A 22,750-nucleotide genomic window follows, 5' to 3' on the forward strand; every position below is an offset into this window, starting at 1 on the left:
CAATTTATTTATTTGTTATGGCTTTTAACCGTCGGCTAATAAATTTTATGCGACTCGTAAATAATATAGCCACGACCTGACCCCGGAGCAATGCATTAACCTTAACTCTAAATCCTAACCTGTCTGACTAACACGCTTTTCACTGCTGTGCTGGCATGCGACTTATTCTTCCCAGCCAAACACACCTGCCTTCGGCACTGCCTGGAGCGAAACTAGTAATCAAACCACGTCTGTGCCATTGAGTCACGACTGCGCGTCTTCTAACAACCTAGGGAGAGAGGGAAGCATCGACTCGAAAAAGCTTTTAAGCCGCATGGTTACGTGTGTTATAGAAAAATTATTGTCTGCGACTGAGCAGTTCCCATGGTCACCATACCGTGAAAATTGAATTTGGGTATGAGACTAGGTATCTTATGCTACTTTCAGTACATTGTGCAGAGCTGACGATGTAAACAGGTAGCATAGGATGACTGAGAGTTTGTGGAGTGAACTAATAAGTAACTTTTTTAAGATTAGAAAGTCAATTTTGAATATATTTTGTGCAGTATCAGGTTTGGAGACATCAAAGGGAACGTATCTTATGTAGGCGTTCAAATGTTGTGCTGCTCATTGGGGTCAGATGTTTATGATCAGAGTTGGTGATGCCTCGAGTCCGCAAAAAGTTTCTACTGGCTTGTACACTGGTTTGTTCTGCGTTGTACTTGTTCAAGTTCATGTTCCACCAAAATGATCAAGCGACAACAGGAAAACAGGCGAATAGTGTCGCTCGGATACAAATTTCTGACGACAAAGTAGGTGTATTAAATTTTATAGAAATGCTATTTTACTTTTTTTTTTACGAATCTTGTTGTGTATTTGAGTAAACGTTTGACAATAAATGAAATCTGTTATTCAATCATGTTTCATGTATAAGTTGACTTATATCTAACAATCGTTTTTGGGTTGTTATTAACACAATACATACGTTTTTTCTTGCTATTATTTTTAAATTACTTGCGATATCAAGTCTCTTGATGCAAATACTTGTCAATATTCCAGGATCAGCGGTTCATTGTTTACAACCGAGTTCCCAAGTGTGGAAGCATGTCGATGACCACACTGTGTTATCGGCTCGGAGGAGCGAACGGTTTTAAAGTGGCTAGTCCATACGAGGATGGTGAACGCCCGACGAAAACGGAAGAGCAACAGAAGGAATTCATCAAATTTCTTGTCAACCAACCGCCAGGCTTCGTTTATATAAGGCACCAATACTTCATTGATTTTACCGAGTAAGTAGTACTAGAGGTATGTGAGAAAATATGTGATGATCAGCAATCAAAACCAAATCGAAAAAATATTAGGTGTTTTTGTGACATACAGATAGCCTAGAGATTTCTTTGCAGAATTTCAGCATCCAAACCAGAAATTGATTTTAATTGCCGTTGGATTGTCTCGCTAAAGCTGCGCTTGTTTTGGGATTAAATGGTTTAAATTGGTAAACCAACTAGCTGTCAACCAAATTGTCGTTATTTGCAGGTTTGGCGAAAAGCAGCCGCTCTACATTAACCTGATCCGGGATCCCATCGCAAGATTCGAATCGTTTTATTACTTTTCGCGCTTCGGGAACGAGCTCGGAGGAGGAGCAAGCGCGAAAATGAGCGACGTGCGCAGGCAGGAGGTACTTAAATAAATGAAGAAAAAAGACGCTTTGTTGTATGGATTTCAAATACACAATTTGTATTTCATAGTCAATAGACGAGTGTGTCCAGAAGCGCCGACAGGAGTGTTTGAAACCTTACTGGCAAGTGGTTCCATATTTTTGCGGCCAGCATCCTCGCTGCATGTAAGCATGTAACTGTAAATAGAATATGACGCTCGTAACAGTTGATCATGTATTATTAGGTCCCGTTCCAAATGGGCGTTGGATAAAGCTAAAGAAAACATAGAGCGACATTATGCGTTCGTTGGGACAATCGAAGAATTGGAAACTAGTCTCAAGATTTTGGAAAACACATTGCCTCAATACTTCACTCATGCCAGTAGCTTGTATCACAATCCAGTAAGTTTCTTGTTTCGTTTGAAAACAGTCCCTCAATTCTGATCTATGTTGTGTGGACTTTATCATTTGCTGTGCACATTTCGAAAAGTACAACGAATGGTGCTTTTAAATTTGAACCATAAGCTACCAGAAATGTCAGATAAATAAGTTACATTTATCAGTGTGATCATAAGCACCTTGTGGACAGTTCCATTTCAAAGCTGTTATGTATATCTGGCAGTGTACTTCTAGTAGGTCTGCAATAAGCTACTTGATAATAACGTAAAACATGCCATTAAAAAGTTAAATTGTCTGGTGTGCAACCGGAGCGGTGCACCGGAGCCCACACTAGTGTATAAGAGGGCAAATGAATAGCAAAAGGGGGCCCTAGAACACCAATGTGTGTTTTGAAACTGGGGATTTACATCGTAAAGGCTGGTTTCCACTTTAACATTATGTGATCTTCCAGAAAAGGTCCTCATTTTAGTGGTGCTACAGTTCATCGGCTATGGGCAGCGCTTTAATTTGATTGTAATGATTTGCATGAAATTTTCACAACGCAGGCGTTCTATACTCGTATTTCGATCATAAGGTTCACTGGATAAGGCATCACAGCTAAGTGATTTTTTGACACGTTGCATTTTATCGACAGGAAAACGACCGAATGAAGCACGAAACTTCAACAAGAAAGAAATTAAAAACGTCACAAGCAACAAAAGATTTTTTGCGTTCGGAAACTTGCCTTAAACTCGAATATGAGCTTTATGATTTCGTAACCGCGAGGCTTCAAGTTTTAAAACAATCCGTTTTGTAAGCGAACGATGCAAATTTACACTGTAGCGCTGTTTTTACTTTTTGTGTTTTTTTTAATGGCGTTGTGAAAATCTGAAAATAAAAAAACAAACCACAGTGAGGATTTTTTTTTATGGGACTTTTGGGACAGGTTTATGCATTTCCGGCAACACCAAGAAATTGTCAAACTATAAAATGTCGTACTCTCTCCACACACAAGCGTTTGGAAGTCAATTTATAATTTCGTTATGTTGCCTTTTTTTTCTACCTGTTTAGTTTTTAAGCAACTCCCAGGCAATTTTGTCTTATTTAACCGGAAATTGGTATTGACAATAAATTGAAATTTAATCACTTGTTTTTTGGGCAAAAAACAACTACCGTATTTTACGGACCATAAGGCGCAACTTAAATCCTTTTTTTTCCTCATAAATTGATCGTGCGCCTTATAAGCCGGTGCGCCTATGTATGGATCAAGTAGTGCTTTATTGCCTACACTCAAAACCAGTACCGATACTATTATTAATAAACCACCGTCTTACACAATAAACTACGGTAAAAGCAACTAGCAACTGTGATATTCATACTATTGTGACTTGCTTACATTTATTACGTAACAAGTTTTTGTTTAATGAGCTTTATACGGTAACCCATACTCCTTAAAATACGTTGCGTTCTATAGCCCGGTGCGCCTTATGTATGAACAAAAAACTAATCAAAGCAATTTATTGAAAGTGCGCCTTATAATCGGGTGCGCTTTATGGTCCGTAAAATACGGTATACATTGTACATACAAGAAATACAAGAAAATGGCATTGGCACTGATAAAACCTTAATTGTAAAGGCAGAAAACATTGCCAAATCAATATTTCACTCACTGTTTTTGACATGGTTTGGCAAAAACACAGAAATTAAAGCAATAAAAAACACAAAGCTACCCAATTGCTTTAAACCTGGAACAAATTTTGTCAAGTGGTGGGATCAATTTTTTGTCAGCCGGTTCTATTACAAAAGTCAAATTTTTCAGCCGGTTCTGTTACAAAAATCCATGTTATCTCATAAAATAAAATTTCGTGAGACTGTTCTATAGAACCGGTGCGAACCGGCTGAATCACACCACTTACCCTATCACTCCAAGACAAATTTGCGTGAGGAAATGAGACAAACTTATGCTTTTTATTCACTAAAAATTGCTTGTTACGGTTGAATACTTTCATGCCGCAACTCACGAGTAACCAACCAGAAACAAAAGTGGCGGGCAAGTGTAATGTTTGTTTGTTGATAAAAACGAAACTTAGCGCAACACAGTTCCTTGTTTACGGAAGGTATTTTGGAATTTAGAGCTGTCAACTTTGTCCGTGAAATGTTTACCCCCAATAGAAAGCGGAACGTAGGCGTTTCAAGTCGAAGATCGACCATAACACCCAGAGCAACTCCCTTGCGCGATGGATCACGAACATCTTTGTTGCGAAGATCTCTTGCACCTAGGTAATATGTTTTGCCGGTCGCGAGGCTTATACAAGTTTACTTTACTGCCACAGTCAATCCGTTGGGTACCAAATTGAGACGGATTCCTCTAATAAATACCATTATGGACCTTGTGTCTCAAACCTTTGTGGACATGCAATTGTGCCTCTAAAATCCAACACTATTCCTAATCTAAACTCTAACCCTGAAAACTTCCCTGGAAAGAAATAGGATTCCACAATGCGCGGGCCCGCAATGGGTTTTTAGAGGCACTCTGCCCGACTCAGACCAGATTATCTTAAACATATTTTCGTTTTACAGAAGCCCAGCTGTGAGTAATTATTCTGCTTTGGCATCTCCAACTGTTACAACTGTGTTTGGTTCCACATCACATACAATACAATCATATGATTCAACTCTTCCAGTTTTAGTAACTGAAGCTATTACATTGGCTGATGGTAAATTAAATAATTTTCTATGATTTGTCAGTAATTCATTTGTAATGTTGCAGACTTTGAAGAATTGTCTGTGGAAATTGGATCAAATGGCTGGTCATCCCTTATCCTCAAACAAAAACTCTTAGTTTGGTCACACCAAAGTGTTGGGTTCAAGGTAGACTTTCCAACTAAGAACAGAAGCAGCAAAAACATCTATAACCATGCTATTTTATTTCCCAGATTTCAGCTTGTAAGGAGTTGACTTTGCCATCTTTGCAAGAAAATGATCATTTCACTTCAGAGTTGGTATGGATTGGGCCATCTGATCGGGCTGGTAATTCAGTGGCAGTGGTTGCAATTTCAAAGTTTGGTCGTGTGGTGTTTTGGAGCAACGTCCTGCTATCGACCTCTGCTAATGCGGAGGCACAAGTGGAACTAACATCTGATGCCGAACAATGTTTCAACATAGTTGCACTGCAGCCGTATGGTTTTATTGTCACCTCCACAATTGGGACATTATACTTTCTGAAATGTTCTCCTCAGTCATCTTTAGTAAGTGGACAATTGTCCAATTTGAAAATTAATAAATTTATCCTTAAAATGGTAGTTTAGTACATCATGTAAATGTTTTTTCAAGGGTGGTATATCATGCAATCAACTGCATTCAGCAACTGGAATGCTATCTGGAATTGGAAGAAGAGTGTCTTCTTTTTTTTTCTCTTCTACTCCACAAAATGTTGAGGTGCCATATATTCACTAACCAAATAAAATGTATATTAGGCAATACTTTTTGGCTACCGAGCACACCCAGAATTGTTTGTTGTTTGTCCAAATGCCAGATAAACAACAATGTCACTGTGCTGCAGATAATTCAAGTTGTCGGAAGGGGGCCATCGAATAAGGAGTTTGACTTGCTTCTTCTTACTAATAATACACTACAACAATGGAAAATAAGTTTCAATCAAAAGTCTGAAATCACAAATGTGCAAGTGGTCACGGAGATTGATATTTACCAGCAGTTGGCACAAAAAGTCTCGATGGCAATTTGGGTAATGTGCCGGATATAAACACAAGTTTTATACCCTACAATTTAATATACTCCTATTCAGGGTAGTGCAAAATCTAATGTACAACTTTGGCCTCTGGATATTAAATATGGTTCAAGGTATGGTCAAAGTGTGTTGCTTGTTTCCCTACTGGATCCTTCTGACACAGCATCCCTCCTTCATTATGCTGCTTGCATTATATCTGACCCTCAAAACATTACCAATGTTGATGTCATCACTTTTGAACATTCCGCTGTGTTTCATCAGGTTTGTTTATGTGTAAATAACTTATTATGGGATTTAAAAGAAGCATAAGTGGATTGGATATGTTCATATTTACCTTGTTACCTTCCCTTAAGCCATCTATACTGATTCGATTAAACTTGCATGTTACTTTACGCACCCATCTTCTCTATTTCACCAGAATGCAGACAACTCATTGCTGTCATACAAACTTGTTTTGGAAGACCCAAACTATCACACTGTGCAGCATATTTCGATGTGGTCTCATGAAAGGGTCATCCTGAAAGCTTTATTGTGTGATGATAGTTCCAAGTCTGAAGATAATGTGCCATTTAACTCATCAGGTAAGCGATACATTAAAAGTAACTAAAGTCCAACCAATATTTCAGTAAAAATTGTAGGAGTAAAAATTGGGCTTTCTTAAAACTTGATGACTACCTGGTAAGAGTCGACTTGTTTCACAAAAACTTGTTTCCTATTTATCAAATTGAGGATAATGGGGAACTTAAATTAAAAAAAAAATGTTTTTGGCAACCTTAAGCATTTTAACCATGATTGCAAATAAAGCATCCTTTATTGTTCGTTGGTAATCTAATCACCCACAACTTAAAAATAGAGATGTTGAAAAGATACTGGAAATAACATTTTCCATATAAGTTTCACTTAAAACTGTTTCTTAAAATAATGAACAGCTTGACTGCATATTTGTAAACAACTTTTGCTTCCACATTTATTTATTTAAAATAAATTAAAATTCAAAGATTGAAGAACAATTGTTAAAATACAGCAGTTTCAATATGTAAAATCGTGTTATACAATGTGAAGAATCACTCCCAAATTTCATCAATCCAAGTCGTTTCTTATAATTCAGGCGACAGACTTCTGGGTGGCGGAGAGTGTGGTGGCAAGTACGTTTTCCTCAGCGCCGCCAATGGCTTGGTCACGTGTTCAACATCGGTTCAGAGCCGACTTCCAGCGGCAATGGAGGAATCAATCCTCAACAGTTCAAGTCCTGGTTTGCAGGTATGTCGTTCTGGCAATTTTCAATCTCCTCGAATTCGACAGTTTGTGTCGCAACGTCTGCCACTTCCACGTACTTAAATTGGCGCAGCTTAGGATGGGAATTTCCCCGAAGTTGTGCTCCAGATGACGAAGGAAACGTTTTTGAAGCCTTGGTTCGTTTCAGATTTGACTTTTGAATATTCGACGTTGGCTCGTTGTTCTTTGATGGCTCGGCCGGCTTTGTGTGCAGTTTAAGTTTACCTAACAGCTGGTTTATCTGCTGTAAATCAATCTCCAAATAAGTGAATAACAGGCTTTTGCCCTTTACCGGGCCTGTTTGATTGCTACTATGCGGCAGGGATTGAAGTGACCACCGTTTCTTTAGTATTTCCTCGTATGCCGGTGAGTCGTAGCCAGCTTGCCACAGTTGCTGTTCGAGTTTGCCGCAAGTGGGCGCAACAGTTTCTTTTCTCCACTCCAGTAGAAGGGTGAATTTTGTCAGGGCCTGAATCTGTTTCAACTGTTCGCCTGAAAAAAGGTGCAGTGTACCAAATAAGCATAAAATCATAACAAAGGTAACACTGGAACTTCAATACAAACTCCACTACTTTTTTATGAATGCTATAGTGGCGTTTTTTGATCAGAGAGTGACACAGCTATATTTCCAACCAATGAACACAGCATTATATCTCAAGGTTTTTGTTGCACAACGGCAGCGTGTGAGATCAAAGAGGTTTCGAAAAATCCACGTTTAAGTTTATGGAACATTCATTCTTTTTGAGTGGCCAGGATGCTTATTTTGAGACCATACACTCACATGAGCTACGTACAAACTGCTACGAAAATATTAAACACCCTGTTTGGTTTTTAACGTGGCGTTCTCCAATAATCCAGGAGGTTTCAACTTACCCGTGCACTCCTGGTTGGTTTTGGTTATGAGTTTGGTGCAAATGCTCGACATTTCCTTCACTCTGTCCTTCCTCAGATTAAATGCAACCAAACCAAGATAGGAAGGCGATCGAGGGAGGACCATGGCCAGAGCCTGTAAAGAATACAAGTTAAATGACAACATTCAATATCATTCTGAAATCGACCATTTCTAACGCCATTTGTGCGTGACACAGGTGGAAACTTCACGTTTGCAGAATTACAATATTTATATTGTAATTCTACAAGTTAAATGCTCCGAACTCAAGCGATAAATTTTGTTCGTTGTCCATTTTCTATAAAGTAACTGTCCACTTGAACATTTTAAAAAAATTGCATAAAACGAAAAAAAATTTTCTTTTTCCTTTACATCCATCGTAATGAAGACCAACTAGATTATTTTGGCGATAAATTTCGCTTGTTGCCAAGAATTGTTTATTTTTAAAATCCGTTATATCCTTGTAAGAAAAAGAAGAAACAAAGAGAAATGAAAAGATAACTAACTTTCGAATTTTAGACATACTACACCAGTGACATTTAAGATAAAATGTCATCAAAACCATTTCAATATGGAACAAATTACTGATAAAGTAGCCTATCTTGAAATGATTTTAAGCAATTGGTGTTGTGCTTGTCCAAAATTATTACTGGTGAAAATCCACGCCATGAACGGAGAGAAATCATTTTGTGGCTGTTTTAAGTCAGTGACGAATACTTTTTTCTTCTAAATAATAAAAGCTTTCTGCAGAGCGGTGGCAGATGCTCTCAACAGTTAAAAAAAACTTAAAACTTACCTCGAACTGTCTGTTTTGTGGCGTCCTGTCCTTCCAAGACATGTTTGCAACCTCTGATCGCTCGCCGAACCGACCCTGGTCATTTCCCATTGCAGATATTTCTTCTCGACTTGCAACGAACCCGTCAAGTCTAATCCATCTCTGGCGTCGACGAATCGTACTTAAGTTACGCGGATTTTGCGTTCTTCTGCGCGCCGCACTGCTTCGATTCCGCCGAAAAGGATCTCCCAAAGGTCACCTTCGGCGCTTGCCACTTTCCCAACCCTCCCTTGTGTCAGTTTTCGACGTCTCTACGTCATTGATGCGGGTTGGCATTTTTCGATGGTATTTTTAAACGACCCGCGGGACGATTCAAAACTGGTCCGACCTATTTTTGCAGGAAGCGAAGGGGGGTCGTCGTTCGCGCTTTAAACGTGTTCGTGCGGCGCCACCCCAGACCCCGTGTTTACAAACACACCCGAGGAACGAATTTCCCAACTCCGTGTTATTGTGATCGTCCAGTGGGACTTCTCACGTTTGCGGCGGTAGATGTTTTGCCAAATGCCTCAAATAGATTTCTCTGTCTAAAAAACACCAGACCTTGCGTGTTTATATGTTGAAGCAAAAAAAGGCATACTGTCAAATCTGTATGGATAATTGTAAAGATTAGGCTTGACACGACAGCAATGTGTGACGTGCTTTTAGCAACTTGTTGCCGACGCGACCAGGCATTGACTGAATATCAATTTGAACTTGCAACAACACAGGCTGTGCCAAAATGACATAACCCCATCGGTTATTCGAGGCCACAACGGAACGGATTGTAACAAGGGGAGGAATGTTCTCAGCTGCGCGTTTGACGTCACAGCTACCGTCAGAGCAAACAGTGGCGAAGTGGTGGTCTCGCGCTTGCTTCCAGAATTAGCGGCGATTTGTTCCTCGGCGGAACGCTGTATACGTCACTCTTTGTCTTGCCTCGAAAGTTCAGAGCTTCCGACATGAGGATGTTATGATGCGGAATTTGCACGGTAACCATTATGCTCTGCACCCGACCTTTGTGTCGCACGTGTCTCAAATAGCATTGTTGATGCCAAAGAAGAACGTTTACCTTAATTTTCATAATTTAATAAACATTTTTATGTACGGTATTTATTACTGTTGATTATGCATTTGGAAAGTGATATTTATAATAATTTATAGCGCGTTCCACCTAACAGCCGCTTGTTCTATTTATAAATTTCCGTCCATTAGCACTCCTGCATATAATATAAAAGTCAAGTGTGCGTGTTCTTTCAAAAGCAGCGCCATTTTTGTCTAGTGGCTGACACACATACATGTTTGTTGTGGCAGTTGAAGGGTGGTTGTATTGATGTTAGGTTTTCCACAACATAACAACTCAATGCTTTAAACTCATATAATTATTCCAGAACGTTTTTGTATTTATTTACATATTGCATAAACACACCTATTTTGTTTCACACGCCAAGTTTTCAGCGATAATTTTGTTTCCTTCTAACATAAGAAAAAGTCACTTTTTTCACTACCAATTTCCCAATTATGAATACTTAAAACATTTTTGATCTTTTTCAGACGCCTGACACGTCGTTACTGCAAAGCATTCCAGGTACACCCGTCTTAACTCAAGCCAAAATGGACCAATTGGAAACAAGTGAAAACTGTGCACAGCGTCTGCAAGCCGCCTTCCTCCACTACTGCCGTCATAACCTTGTACGTTTATTTTTACTTTGAACACGTTATTGTGTCAGTGATAAGGGTTGACAAGTATTTTCCTATTTATCGTCGTTTGTGAATTTGTGAATAATTTAAAACGACGAACTTTGGCAAAACAAGAGAGTTACGTTGGAAGAATTGCGTGGAAGCCTTTTTTCCAGTGCTTTGGAAAAGCCAACCTTCCAAGGACGAAAAATGTGCATACGTTTTACCACACCAAAGTACATGCACGTTCATTATATCAGATATAATCCAAGCCTGTGATGTTCTTGTTGTGCGCATGCCAAACTTTCGAACGACATTGTTAATTCCTTCTGTAAACTTTAAATCTTTAAATCAATGGATACGCCGTGTTTTTATCACGTAATATATTTTATTATTTAAGTAACTTGAGCATAAGACAAACAAAATAACATTACAATACCGCAATAAACATTTTATTCTACAATCGTTGACTCTTCCTCAGAAACAAGCCCAAGCCTTGATGAGCGAATGTTTTCCTCCGGGACAACAAAACAGCGCGTTGGATGGAGCGGTGGTTGTGGTGAGCTGCGACCTTTTAGACGATTACCCAGCCTCAGATCCCCGGTGGGCCGAATCCGTCCCGCATGGTAAGTGTAAATATCACTTCACCGTTACAAGTGCACAACGTCACCCCTGAACTCTTCCTAGCTGTAGCAGCGCCGGGGTGTGTTATTCTACACCACCGTATATGGTGTTGCGTCGTGTAGCAATGCATAGGGCCGTATATGCGTATGATTTTGCTGTGGGGTAAAAAATGCAATTAACGATTAGGAAAAATGCACCAAATTACGTTATGTGGGGTTAACAAGTAAAAGTCTAATCAAACGGAATCTCGGGTCAGCTTTGTGGCAGACAAGTGCCTGATTACAATGAACTTCTTAATGCAAAATCCCCCAAGTGGTTAGTCATGACCAGAGTTTCCTTTTTAAAAGATTTATAATCTTTCGCATACTTATATATAGGCATTATTATTTACATCTGAAATGTGTCTATTAGAAGGTGGAAGATGTTTATCGCGATAAAAGTAGACCCTTGTCCACGACATATGATCAGAACTTCTTACGTTAAATGTTTACATGGGTTTAATGATTTATGTTCAGAAGTTTCATCGGAGCATGGTGGTTCATCTGGATCTCTTATACTTCAACACCAGCTCGAAGACAAGCAGAGTGCACATGCGATGTTTTTAAAGTTCCTGTCGGACGTAAGCTATAGGAGCAGAGTAGAACTCAACCATTTTCCGATACGTTTGTTTTAGGTGGGCGTGTGGGATCGGCTTTGCTACTTACAGAACGGGAAGGAGAAGGTGGCCACTAAGTGGTTGCTGTGCGAGCACTCGGAAAAACTTTGTGCCGCAATCAGCCTCGCCCGAAAACACCCGACTCACCAAGGTCAGAATCTATAAATAACTTAATTATATAACTCTGAGAACAAAAAGACTGGCCCATATTGTTATTAACATGTTCATGTTTGACAAAAAAACGTTTCGGCAAGAACTTAAACCATCATCAGTTTGATATGGGCCAGTCTTTTTATTCTCAGAATTATGAGGAAATCCGTGTTTTGTATTCCTTTATTTTATAGTTTGGGTGAATAGTGATTTTCCAGTAATATTGTGGCAAAACACTTAATTTGAACAAGAAAGCCAAAGCTAGCATGCTAGACAGAGAGCAGACGTTTCGAACAATGCTGTGTTTATCATCAGTGGCAACTATAATTAATTAATTGCTTCATTAATGCAATAGTAATGTTTAACATTACGTTAATCTTTATTTAGCAAATTCAGATGCTTCCCCCCCCAAAAAATTTTAGTGCCGCGAAATATCGCACAAATTTGGCATTTGTCGCTAAGTACAGGTTCTTCTGTGTATTGAGTTTTCTTACACTTACTTAGTGCAAACGTACTTTAACTGAGTAAACTCGTTTTGTACAGTAAAATACATCCATTCTTTGTTTATTATAATAAAATCATAAAACAACATTGATCAGCAGAAAAAGGTGATTGGCAGTTTGTAATTTGACAAGTTAGTTTCTTTAAATTGATACGATTTTCTGTCTTTTACAACCACTTCCTCATTGGATGTAATTTCGCGTGTTACCACTTCCTTCGTAAATATCCGCAGAAACTTGTACAAAATTTGACCTTTACCTTTTCCCAAGCGTGAAGAAATCACGCACGACTTGGCAAGGTGTAATTGATAAACACAACCAACAGTGCGGACCATTATCAAATCAAATCCATTCAAGCGAGTCCGCAAACGTACATGGAACCGAACACAGGCGGCCTTACCATGACCTTTGTGTATTGCACATAAATATGTTGTCAGTGGCTCGTGTGCAGCACCCTACTTCCATTTTTTGAAAAAAAACTACTCTTTTAAAAAATGCGCAGGTGTATTTCTGCATATAAATATTAACATTTATTTAACCAACGTTTCGTCTGCCACATGCCCTTGCTTCATCAGGGTTATTTAATTTTTGCCGTATGACGGACGAAACGTTGGTGTAATAAACTCTACGTTAATTTTTACCCATATTGAGAATTACATCATTCCCTGGCAGCAAAAAGAGCAGAATATTCGCAGGTATCGTCGACGCGGCAATCCGGAGAACTTTAAAGGTGCGAGGAAACTTAGGAAACACCGGGGGTTTGACGCACAAGGACTTTTTCTACAGAGAGGTGAGAAGAGTGACAACTAAATTCGTCCGGACCCGCAAGCGTCACGTTCTGGTTGTGAAAGTTGCGTGTTCGGGTTTAGCCTTCGGAAGATTAACGCGAAATAGCTATATGGGTGAAAGATGTTGACCCCGGTGTTTTTCTACTGCGAGGCGCCTTCAACCGACCGTGATGCTACATCCATGTTCGGTGTAGGAACTGATAGGAACGGCACACAATGTTTACTGAACAGAATAAAATATAACGCCATGTGCTTAAAAAAAAACACCATCAAATTTATGGTGGGTGTAGTGTATGTCCAGGGCAATTTTGGTAATAACGCATGAACTGCTCAACCCTTTTCAAAAGTATTTCATCTTTTGACCACTCTTCTTGCAGCCTGTAAGAAACTGGGGTGTGATTGCGTTTCTGGTTGATTAATTACACTTCATATTGGGCCTAAACGTATATACATCCATTTACTGTATAGGCAGAGTAAATGTTTTTTGTCGTATGGGACATAAGGAATCCAAAACCATCCAAGATTTCTGCTTCGTTGTGAAAGTTGGTTTCTGTGTGCAGGTGTCACGAATAGAAGAAATTTTCGAGCACTTGATTGAGGAAGAGTTAAAAGGCATCACGAACAGCAACCTCATGTCGAAAGAACGCGTTACAATCGTGTGCGGAGTCAACGCGGTCTTCGAGGTTTGATCCGAGCGACGGAAAAGTGTCAGGAAAATTTAACAAATGTCCATATCCGCACAGGTCATGCTGTCAAGTGCTCGCAACTACCGGCGTACTAAGACACTCGTGTTCGAACAGACGGACGAGAAGGTGGAGAGTTTGCCCTGGACGGTCGGTTCTGGTAGAATGAACTTGAGGAAACTTGTCATACAACAGGTGACAATATAACAAGGGTTTCGGAATGGCCAGACCTATAATCACTGTGATTGCCAATGAGTTGATAAACGAACGTGAAAATCACCACCTGACTAGACACCTTGTTTAAGTACAATGTTTCAAGTCATGTTTAGTTTGTTGCTTGTTAACACAAAATATAGGTGACCTCAAGTCATGTTGCTGGTTAACACAAAATTGTTTTCGTACGTAAGCAGTCTACAGTACAATAATAAAGCCAATACTGCAGGTCACCTATCTTTGTGGGCTTTATTTGTTCTACTTCACAAAGGCAATGATATCAAATACAAAGTAGTACTTTTATATGCCCCGCGTCGCTTAAATTAAGTCCTAATGTTTTCTCAGCATAAAATAACGGTTGATCACGGTCTACCCGAGGCGGAGGACAGCCAACAGAGGACGGTTTTGCATCAATCTCTTACCGCACTTGCTGATTTAGTGATGGATGGTTACGAGGAACAACTGAAATCACTTTCAAATGACAGTCAGCGTTGGACTGAAGTAAATGCTGCGTACACGAGACATCGTTTCCAGCTTATTGAACCATTGTGTGAGTTTTTGTTATAAGTAGGGCAGTTTGTCACCTTGTAAAGAACGCAAGGAGCGACAGGCAAGTCCAACTCACGTTATGTAAATACTTCTGACGATCATACAATATCGTCAAAAATTTGCTCACTTGTTTCTGTGTTCAGTAAATCTTGGTCAAGTGGAAAAAGCCACAACGCTGGCAGAAAAATATCGCGACTTTTCGACTTTGGTCCGCGTGTGTGACAAATCCACGGACAACTCGAAGGCCCAGGAGTACATGAACAAATTCGCCGCTGAGGTTTGTTTTGCTCCATATACCGTTGAACAAGAGGTGCTTAGTGGTTCCCTAATAAAAAAGATAACGACCAAATTTGCAAATACAACAGTCGACATTATTAACAAACATTGCTTTATTTCAAGCAATCCGTAACGTTGTCATTTCTGTAAACCAATTTGAGACGCGTTCAATAAATCAACTGAAACATGTATTTTTTATGTTGTTTTAATTGCCGTTTCTCCAATGCATAGGTTGCTAATCCCTTCTTTCCCCCCATGCTTGAACATACTAATTTTGCAAAGTAGTAAAAGCAAAAAAGAAGTTTTGAAATATTTACCCGAACGAAATTACATCAAACTCAAAAACACTGCAGCGAAGCAAAGAAATAATGTAAAAATAAATAACGATTTTGCCAATAAAGTAACCGTTTAAAAACTACACGGCGCAGAGTGAAAAGTTTGCAAATTTGTTGCTTGCAAAATTTGCCCCCGTTGGCAACCGTTGCTCTAATGAGTACTTGCACGTTTATGAGTTTACAGTTATTTTTCATAACTGCAGGGTTTTTCTGAGTTCCTCTTCAAGTGGTATCTGGACAGACACGAGTACCGCAAGTTGTTGTCGTGTTGTGGTGACGATCCTTCCGTTCAACAACAAGATCAACTCTCATCGTTTCTCTCCGCTCATCCAAAAATAGCATGGATGCACCAAGTGAATACAGGTGAAAAATAATTCTATCTTCTCAAAAGTAAGTGAGACCTACGGCATATTTATTGTGAGTTGGAAATGGCGACAAGTTCAGTGTTCAGCTATTTTGGCAATTCTAATTTCTTTGTTGTATCTGAAAAATATTTCACTAGTTTATTATTGATTTTTAAAACAAGAAAATAATGCGTGATGAAGACTTTTTTGTTTGTAGGAAAGTACATGGACGCGCACAATACGTTGAGATATCTGGCGTCATCCGAAACCGATTCGTGCGCCACGAAAAAATCCTACCTGAGTTTAGGTAAACTTGCAGCCGTTTTTTCCGATCAACCTGAAGAAATCGTAAGCGAAAAAGTGGAAGGTACAGGTTTTTACATTGATAAATATCAGTTTGTTTTCAGTTGGGGATTTCCATTGTACTAAACTACTTGTAGCATTCAATTCAATTCTGGACTTCTAAAAAATTGTGTCCTGCTTTATTAAACCGTCTCCTACAACAAAAAAAACAGAAAATCGCTTGTGAACTCTTGTGAACTTACAAAAATTTGCAGAAGTAAACCAGGAACATCTATTGCTGAGATATCAGGAATCCCTGCCGGCTGTGCTGCTTGAAAATATGCAGGCCGACCTCGATACAATGTCAGTTTTCCCAACCAGCAGATTAATACAGGTACAGATTTGTTGGCCAACATTTTATTTCAAATTGGTGTCAACGGTCAAAAATACGTAGACGCATTTTCTCGATTATACGCAAGTGAAACGAGTCAAAGAAACTATGTACAAACTACATGTGAAAAAACGTGGAAAAATGCGCCATACATGAAGAAAACGCAGTTAATCATCTATTTTCAGCTTTATGTCGGCGAAGACAACATTGACTCCAACGAGGTTGATTTCAAGAAAGCCTTTGAGTTGATTCCCTTTCTTTCAGGAAATATGATGGACACGGAAGACGACGAGGTACAAGTTTAGGTTTTGACGTGTTGGAGTGAAATAACAGAAAAAAAATTTTTTTGGTATCAAGAATATGCCGTGCAACTCAGACGAGTGGAAACTGTTTATTTGGTGCCGAGCGATTCTTAAGGATAGATGGAAGGATGTCGATCCGGCTTCAAACCCCTTTGAAACGTGCGGAGAAACTGTGTTGTTCAAGTTACTCAAACTTGCCTACTCGACAAGTAAGAACCGTGGAATATAAATAGATCTCAGTTTGACAATGATTAAAATGTTTTAATTTGAACATTTAGTTTGTTGTGAACCAATACTTGCTATATGTCCATAATTTTAAAAAGCCATTGAACTTGCTTGTCATACGTCAATTCCCAGTCGTCAAAACCTGTTGTGGATCTCGCAAAATTTATGTTAATTTATCTTTTTGGTGGCAGACACACTTGTAGACATTTTGCCCGATGTGGACGAACTGCTGAAGCGGAACGAGTTAGGTGATCTTCGCAAAGACACTTCGTTCGCATATCTCGTACGGAAAAGCTTCGAACAAGTTCAGAGAATGCAGATCACTACAGCCCAATAACTTGTTTTCCTCACAACAACTCTTCTACATTGCCAAAATAAACGACTTTTTTCAAGATCTGTTTTTTTTGTCGTTTGGGATTGACAGCAGTCTGTGTGGAAAGTAGTGGAATGAACATGATCGCACTTTTGGTCAAACGGCCATTTACGTGATGCAAGATTTTAGATTTTAAATACTTCACGGTGCCTGTTGTGCCGTGTGCAAAATTGCTGCATACAGAGCCTGTGTCGGGTGGTCATGCATACAATCGCGCCAAATTTTGTCCGAAGCTCCTGCGGCTCAATATCTGTTTAAGTTTGCAAAAAGGACAACTGGCTCAACCTACTACTACAGGTCTGCCTTTTTTAGTTGCTACAAGTAGACTTTGACAACTACTTATTCTCATTGAATTGTTCTGCGATGTACACAAAATGCCATTATTTCTAAGACCAAGTCTAATTGTAGTTCTAATCCAATATCCCACATAGCCTAAATCGTAGTCATTCTAATGAGAATTATTAGTTCCTGTATTTATGTAGGCTACCCAGTATTAGACAAGCCTTGGTCTTCATGCTTACCGAAGGTTTTAGAAAAACCTATGGGTCCAAGGCGAACCTGTAGTATTAAAAGGTATTCAAGGTTGCCAACCATAGCACCCTCTATTATATCTTGCGTAATGTTGCCAATAGCGCCTCTTGTGTTAGCTGATGTTGCTTGGTAACAAGTAGCGGGAAATTCCCACGACAGCCGGAAAAACAAATAACTTGTGTTTTTGCACTGTCCTGTCAATACGTTATTCCCAAATCCCAATAAGCGCAATGCCCCACACAGTTTCTTGTTACGAAGCTTTCCAAGACCTCCTGCGAACACTTTGTCTCCGGGAATTTCCTTGTGGTTTCGGAACATGGGTAAAATATTAAAAAAAATCTTCATATCTCCCGAACTGGTATGCTTTTTAATTTGTATGTTTTGTAATGTAGAGAAATCCAAAGAATCAATTTGCTGATGGACAATATTCCGTAACAATGAAAGGTAAGTTGTTGCTTAAAATAAAGTTCCAAAATAACATTCGCAATGTTTTTAATGCTGAAGTTTTTATGTCTTGAGTAACAAACTACTGTATTCAATTTCTTCAGTTTGTCGTGTCTGTCTCTGACTATATGCTTGCTTGTGCACTGCTTTTATAAGAGACTGACTGTTAAACAACTTTATTGGCACGAGCTTTCGCGAGATTGATCTCGCTTCATCAGGTGCAGCAAAAAAAAGCAAAAACTACTGTATGTACAGATTATGGGGTTCAATATGAAAAAATGGAAGTACTACAGGAATATTTAAACTCTGGAACTTTTGATGCTGATACTAGCTGGAGCACAGAAGCTGCAAACCTTCGAAGTATCGCTGTATCTGAACCATGGAAGTTGGATGGAGTCAAAGGAACAAAATACATACACGAGTTTTTTCAATCATTAAGAATTATTGATCAACAGGTTGGTTCAATGTATTTTAACTTGATTTTATGTGAACACTTTTTTTGTCTTTGTAGGTGGAAAATGTTGATAAAAACATGCTAAAACTATCTAACTTGGAAAACCTAACGTTAAGTGTCAACCTAATAAAGGAGGTTTCCTCAGAATGCCTTCCTTCAAATTTGAAAGTGAGTATTTGAAACAAAATTCACCTTCAAACATAAAATGAAAAAACAACAATGTGTTCGCCAAATAGGTGCTAGAAATGTGTACAAACTGTCTGCAAAGTATTTCTTCATTGTGCAAGAACCCACCACCATTGCTACATCTCGGCCTGTCACACAATCTGCTTTACAGTACAGATGAATACAAGTTTTTTACTGTTGAATATTGGTAAAAACTTCTATAAGTGATTTACTGATTGGACTTTCAATATTGAGAATTTAAGTCTTTTTATTTTTAAATTTGCCAAGGCCATCACTAATGTCTTTGGATCTTGGCTACAATGATCTAACTGGGTTGGTTGAGCTTGTTGATCGCCTTGCATCACTTAGCAACCTTAAAAATTTGCTTTTGCAAGGAAATCCACTCTCTGTAAGTTTTATTTAAATATGATTAACTATTTCTACAATGAAAAAATTCCAATATGTGTAGTTAGTGCCTGGGTACAGAGGCCATGTCATTGATGCTTTGAGGGGATTGAAAATTTTTGATGATATCACAGTTTCTGCTGATGAAAAACATCATTTCAAAGGCCTTGGCAAAAAGAAAGAGCTCATTTTAGATGAGGCTCAGTTTATTGTAACTATTGACCATCTGAATGGAATTCCAATGCCGGAGGAAATGAAGGTAATGTTAGTTTTATCAATTTGTCGGCAAATTTTTTATACTTCTGAAAACAGGAAGATGAGGAACGCCCAGAATTTCCTGTAATTTCAAGTCAATTTGTCATTCAATATGAAATGCTTGAGGACTGTGTGTCCAAAACTGCGGAGACAAGAGGTAAAGCTTTGCTTGCAATGAGTACTTACCAACATAGGGCATGTGATCAGCATTTTGCATTTTGGTAATTTCAAGAACCGGTTCATCAAAATAAGTTAAAAATGTTTAGGGCTAACAACCCAAGGTACAAATCAACTTCTACCAGCTAGCATGGAAAATGTAACAACAAAAACAACAGACATCGTTCTGCATGAGACAGAGGGCAAAGAATGGGATGAGACAGAAATTTCCGTTGCATACAGGTAGGATGGATTTCTCAAAATTGAATTTAAACATACTTGAAATTGGTGTTTCTTAAAGTGGGTGCCAGTGCCCCTTTGGAGCGATTTCAATATCAAAGAGGGTGCTGAAGAATAAATGGGCGTTCGGGGGCAGTTCAATATTTAGTTGTCACAGCTGTTATGTGACTGATGACATTAGGTTGAATTGAAGCTCTATTTTACGTTTCGAGTGTAAATTCAAGTTCCGTTACATCAGCCAGGTTCATTACTAATGTCCTCATAAAAATATATAATAAATTGAAAAAAAACAATGATCAAGAAACATTGCTTTAATTAATCAGAAAGCTGCACCTGGTTGATGACTTGACTAGCTTCAGAGATTTTCTGCTGAAGGGGATTTGCTTCAAAGTTTTGTTGAAGAAAACTCTATCATGGCCTGTGACACCCACAGATGAAACTCCTGATTTACAATCTGAAACCCCAGTTGCAAAAAAATCAGCCAAGGATGGAAAGGAAACTCCCGGGAAAAAGGATGCAAAAGGAAAAGACAAGGTACTTTTACGTATTGGTACCTGATCCAACACCCCCACATTCAAAATATGTAAACATAATTGTTAGTCTCCTTCAACTGCAAATTAAATGTTTAATTTATATTTCCTGATTTTACCACAAATGTTGTACATGACCATTCTGCACAGTTTATTTACTGGTTTCAGGGAGGTAAGGGAGATAAAGGCAAGAAAAAGAATGGATCCAAAGAACCTGATGCCCAGCTGAAAAGTGACCCACCAACATTTACTGAGTTTGGTTCTCAAGTCGTTTCCCTCTCTTCATTCCTGGAAGGTGACAGCAGGATTGAAATAACATGTCATTGTGGAGGTGGTCCTATGCTGAAGGCAGAAGAGTTAAGACAGAAGCAAGCAAATGTTTTGGAGGTAAGGAAATTAGAAAAGAAAGAAAAGTGGTCCAAAGGTCCTCAAATCAGATTTTGAATCTTGCAGTTTATGAAGTTGTTACAAATTTTTTAAATGTGTTTCATGGTATGGAGTATGGGCTACAAATGTGACAATTCATTGTTAGCTTAACCATACTATTAATTTTTAAGTAGTAGTGCCATATAGTGTTTAAAGCCCAGTTATATTGTTTAAAGTCCTGTGCAGTTGTCCAATTTGTTCGGAGTTTAATTGCGCCTGGTAGTTATGCTTCGAGTTTACTTCAATCGCATGCGTGTTGCTCGATTTGCAGGAAAGCAACAAACCCGACACAAAACCTTCACGAGGAAAGTCGGGAAAACGCCGCACTCCTTCTGCAGAACGGGGGAAGTCCCGTGGCAAGCCAGGGTCGGCAGGAAAAAAGAAAGATGGGAAAAAGGCGGAGATTGTTCCCGATGACGAAGCCGCCGTGGACAAGCCCCCGCCCCCCATCACTGTCCAAGTACAAGTGGAACTTCACAAATGGAACACTGCGAGTGACAGTTTGAAGCAATTAGAATTTTAAGCTATACATTTTTGGATTATTTGGTATTTGTTACAAAGAACCCACAATTCATCGGGTTTTGTTTATTATGACCCTTGTTTTGAAATGAAATGAAGGCTACAACATTTTGTATCACTATTAAGCAAGCAATAGAGTATTGCCGAATAAGTTTCAAGTAAAAAAAATGCCACGACTGTTACGTAGTCATATGCGTAATGTTTACCTTTTGAAATGTATAATTTATAACCACTCACAATGTGCGAAACAAATTGCAGAAATAGTTCATGAAGAACAATGCACAGTTCTGTTTAAATGTATCCACGGCGTTTGCTGAATAACAGTCAGTGATATACACTGTATTTTTAGTTCAGGATACACTTTACTTAAGTTTGGATCGAAGAATTTCCCTTAGTTCCCGATTCTCTGCTTTTAACACCAAATTCTCATTCCGCAATTCACTATTTTCTTCGGAAAGAAACTGCGCCTTTCTTTCAACTTCTATCATCAGGGCTTTCTTCTTCATGCGACTCTTTCGACTTGCTTCATTTTTACGTTTTCTTAGCGACAATTTGCTCGAAGTGAAAGAGCTAGTTGAAAGGCGTCCATGATCAGTAACAGTTTTATCAGCAAAACAGTTCACCCCTTTTTCTTTTCCTATATTCTGGATCAACCTTTGTGTTGAATATCTGCAGTAACCGTTTTGGCAACGGATTTCTGCACATGGAAAAAATAAATGATTGTAGACAACTTGACAAGATGATTTGCTTTTAGTTAAATCGACGTCCTCTGGAAAACAGTTGTTGACAACAGGTGCACGAAGTAAGTGATCGGAAGACGGTGCCTTCGAGCTAAAACAACTATGATTGTACACTCTCCATGCATTGCGTTGTTGATCCCAACTATAGTATTCTTTTACTGTTGGGAAAGTTTCTGCGCATTCGCTGTGCGCGGTTGAAAGCTTGTTTGAAGAAACTTGATTCATAATTTCGAACGGCTTGTTAAAACAATCACTCTCCACATTGTTATAAAACAAGTTGTTATTTCTATGTGATTACAAAAATGGTTAAACAAAGTTAAAGCAGGATTCATTTCGGCATGTAACATATACCGTTAACAGTAAACGTTCTCTCTTAAGTCTTATGTCAAGCTCAGTGTTTCCCAACCTTATTTGGTATTTACAGGGATGGCTGACTATCTCGTTAGCATAGCTACAAGCAGTTTGTTGTTGAGTGTAAACATTTTTCGACCCAGTTAAATACCCCCACATAAAACAGCGCGATACTTGTTAATAAATGCTGTCTATAGCTTAAAATATATAATTTTAGGGTCGCCCCTATTTCTGTTACTCACAAAAACTTGCGCATACTTAACTAGTCAATAATACTTGAAAGCTAAACAACCACAACTACTTAATTCGGGTTTTAAACAATATGCTGGAAAGCGATAAATATAAATAGGCCTACCGTGCTGGTAGACGGCCGCTAAAGACATTGTGCAACAAATGTCAGTAACAAACGATTGGTCTCTTTCTGAAG

At 38.8% G+C, this 22,750-nt stretch overlaps 3 protein-coding genes across 3 annotated transcripts; all 3 read left to right on the top strand.

The window, feature by feature from the left end:
• Positions 1-549: 549 nt before the first annotated feature.
• LOC145898840 (uronyl 2-sulfotransferase-like) lies at positions 550-2,926 on the top strand. Its single transcript, XM_082987474.1, has 6 exons — positions 550-791; positions 1,039-1,268; positions 1,516-1,657; positions 1,728-1,822; positions 1,882-2,038; positions 2,670-2,926. The coding sequence occupies exons 1-6, from the start codon at positions 642-644 to the stop codon at positions 2,829-2,831; spliced, it is 936 nt and encodes a 311-aa protein (XP_082843600.1). The 5' UTR covers positions 550-641; the 3' UTR covers positions 2,832-2,926.
• Positions 2,927-4,069: 1,143 nt separating this feature from the next.
• Positions 4,070-17,111, top strand: LOC145897355 (nuclear pore complex protein Nup133-like). Its single transcript, XM_082985609.1, has 24 exons — positions 4,070-4,294; positions 4,595-4,731; positions 4,785-4,885; positions 4,951-5,262; positions 5,348-5,452; positions 5,577-5,759; positions 5,820-6,023; positions 6,181-6,343; positions 6,871-7,022; positions 10,292-10,429; positions 10,899-11,043; positions 11,557-11,660; positions 11,715-11,847; positions 13,042-13,136; positions 13,695-13,817; positions 13,878-14,012; positions 14,376-14,580; positions 14,723-14,856; positions 15,394-15,553; positions 15,752-15,901; positions 16,092-16,210; positions 16,393-16,500; positions 16,565-16,718; positions 16,926-17,111. Exons 1-24 carry the CDS (start codon positions 4,170-4,172, stop codon positions 17,069-17,071), a joined length of 3,531 nt encoding a protein of 1,176 aa, XP_082841735.1. The 5' UTR covers positions 4,070-4,169; the 3' UTR covers positions 17,072-17,111.
• Positions 17,112-17,803: 692 nt separating this feature from the next.
• LOC145898562 (leucine-rich repeat-containing protein 43-like) lies at positions 17,804-21,663 on the top strand. The gene is made up of 12 exons (XM_082987067.1): positions 17,804-17,958; positions 18,031-18,082; positions 18,338-18,537; positions 18,594-18,704; positions 18,773-18,909; positions 18,990-19,110; positions 19,171-19,365; positions 19,419-19,518; positions 19,628-19,760; positions 20,081-20,291; positions 20,456-20,674; positions 20,985-21,663. The coding sequence occupies exons 1-12, from the start codon at positions 17,869-17,871 to the stop codon at positions 21,234-21,236; spliced, it is 1,821 nt and encodes a 606-aa protein (XP_082843193.1). The 5' UTR covers positions 17,804-17,868; the 3' UTR covers positions 21,237-21,663.
• Positions 21,664-22,750: the final 1,087 nt, after the last annotated feature.

The sequence above is a fragment of the Ascidia mentula genome, chromosome 4 (genome assembly GCF_947561715.1).
Source record: "Ascidia mentula chromosome 4, kaAscMent1.1, whole genome shotgun sequence".
Classification (NCBI taxonomy): Eukaryota; Metazoa; Chordata; class Ascidiacea; order Phlebobranchia; family Ascidiidae; genus Ascidia; species Ascidia mentula.

Bases quoted from the DNA above. Each gene is read 5' to 3' on its own strand.
- LOC145898840 (XM_082987474.1), top strand. From the start codon at position 642: ATGCCTCGAGTCCGCAAAAAGTTTCTACTGGCTTGTACACTGGTTTGT. The intron at 792-1,038 runs GTAGGTGTATTA...TCAATATTCCAG, and splicing joins TACAAATTTCTGACGACAAA to GATCAGCGGTTCATTGTTTA. The intron at 1,269-1,515 runs GTAAGTAGTACT...CGTTATTTGCAG, and splicing joins TACTTCATTGATTTTACCGA to GTTTGGCGAAAAGCAGCCGC.
- LOC145897355 (XM_082985609.1), top strand. From the start codon at position 4,170: ATGTTTACCCCCAATAGAAAGCGGAACGTAGGCGTTTCAAGTCGAAGA. The intron at 13,818-13,877 runs GTTTGATCCGAG...ATATCCGCACAG, and splicing joins GAGTCAACGCGGTCTTCGAG to GTCATGCTGTCAAGTGCTCG. The intron at 16,211-16,392 runs GTACAGATTTGT...ATCTATTTTCAG, and splicing joins CAACCAGCAGATTAATACAG to CTTTATGTCGGCGAAGACAA.
- LOC145898562 (XM_082987067.1), top strand. From the start codon at position 17,869: ATGCCCCACACAGTTTCTTGTTACGAAGCTTTCCAAGACCTCCTGCGA. The intron at 19,761-20,080 runs GTAGGATGGATT...TTAATTAATCAG, and splicing joins GAAATTTCCGTTGCATACAG to AAAGCTGCACCTGGTTGATG. The intron at 20,292-20,455 runs GTACTTTTACGT...TACTGGTTTCAG, and splicing joins ATGCAAAAGGAAAAGACAAG to GGAGGTAAGGGAGATAAAGG.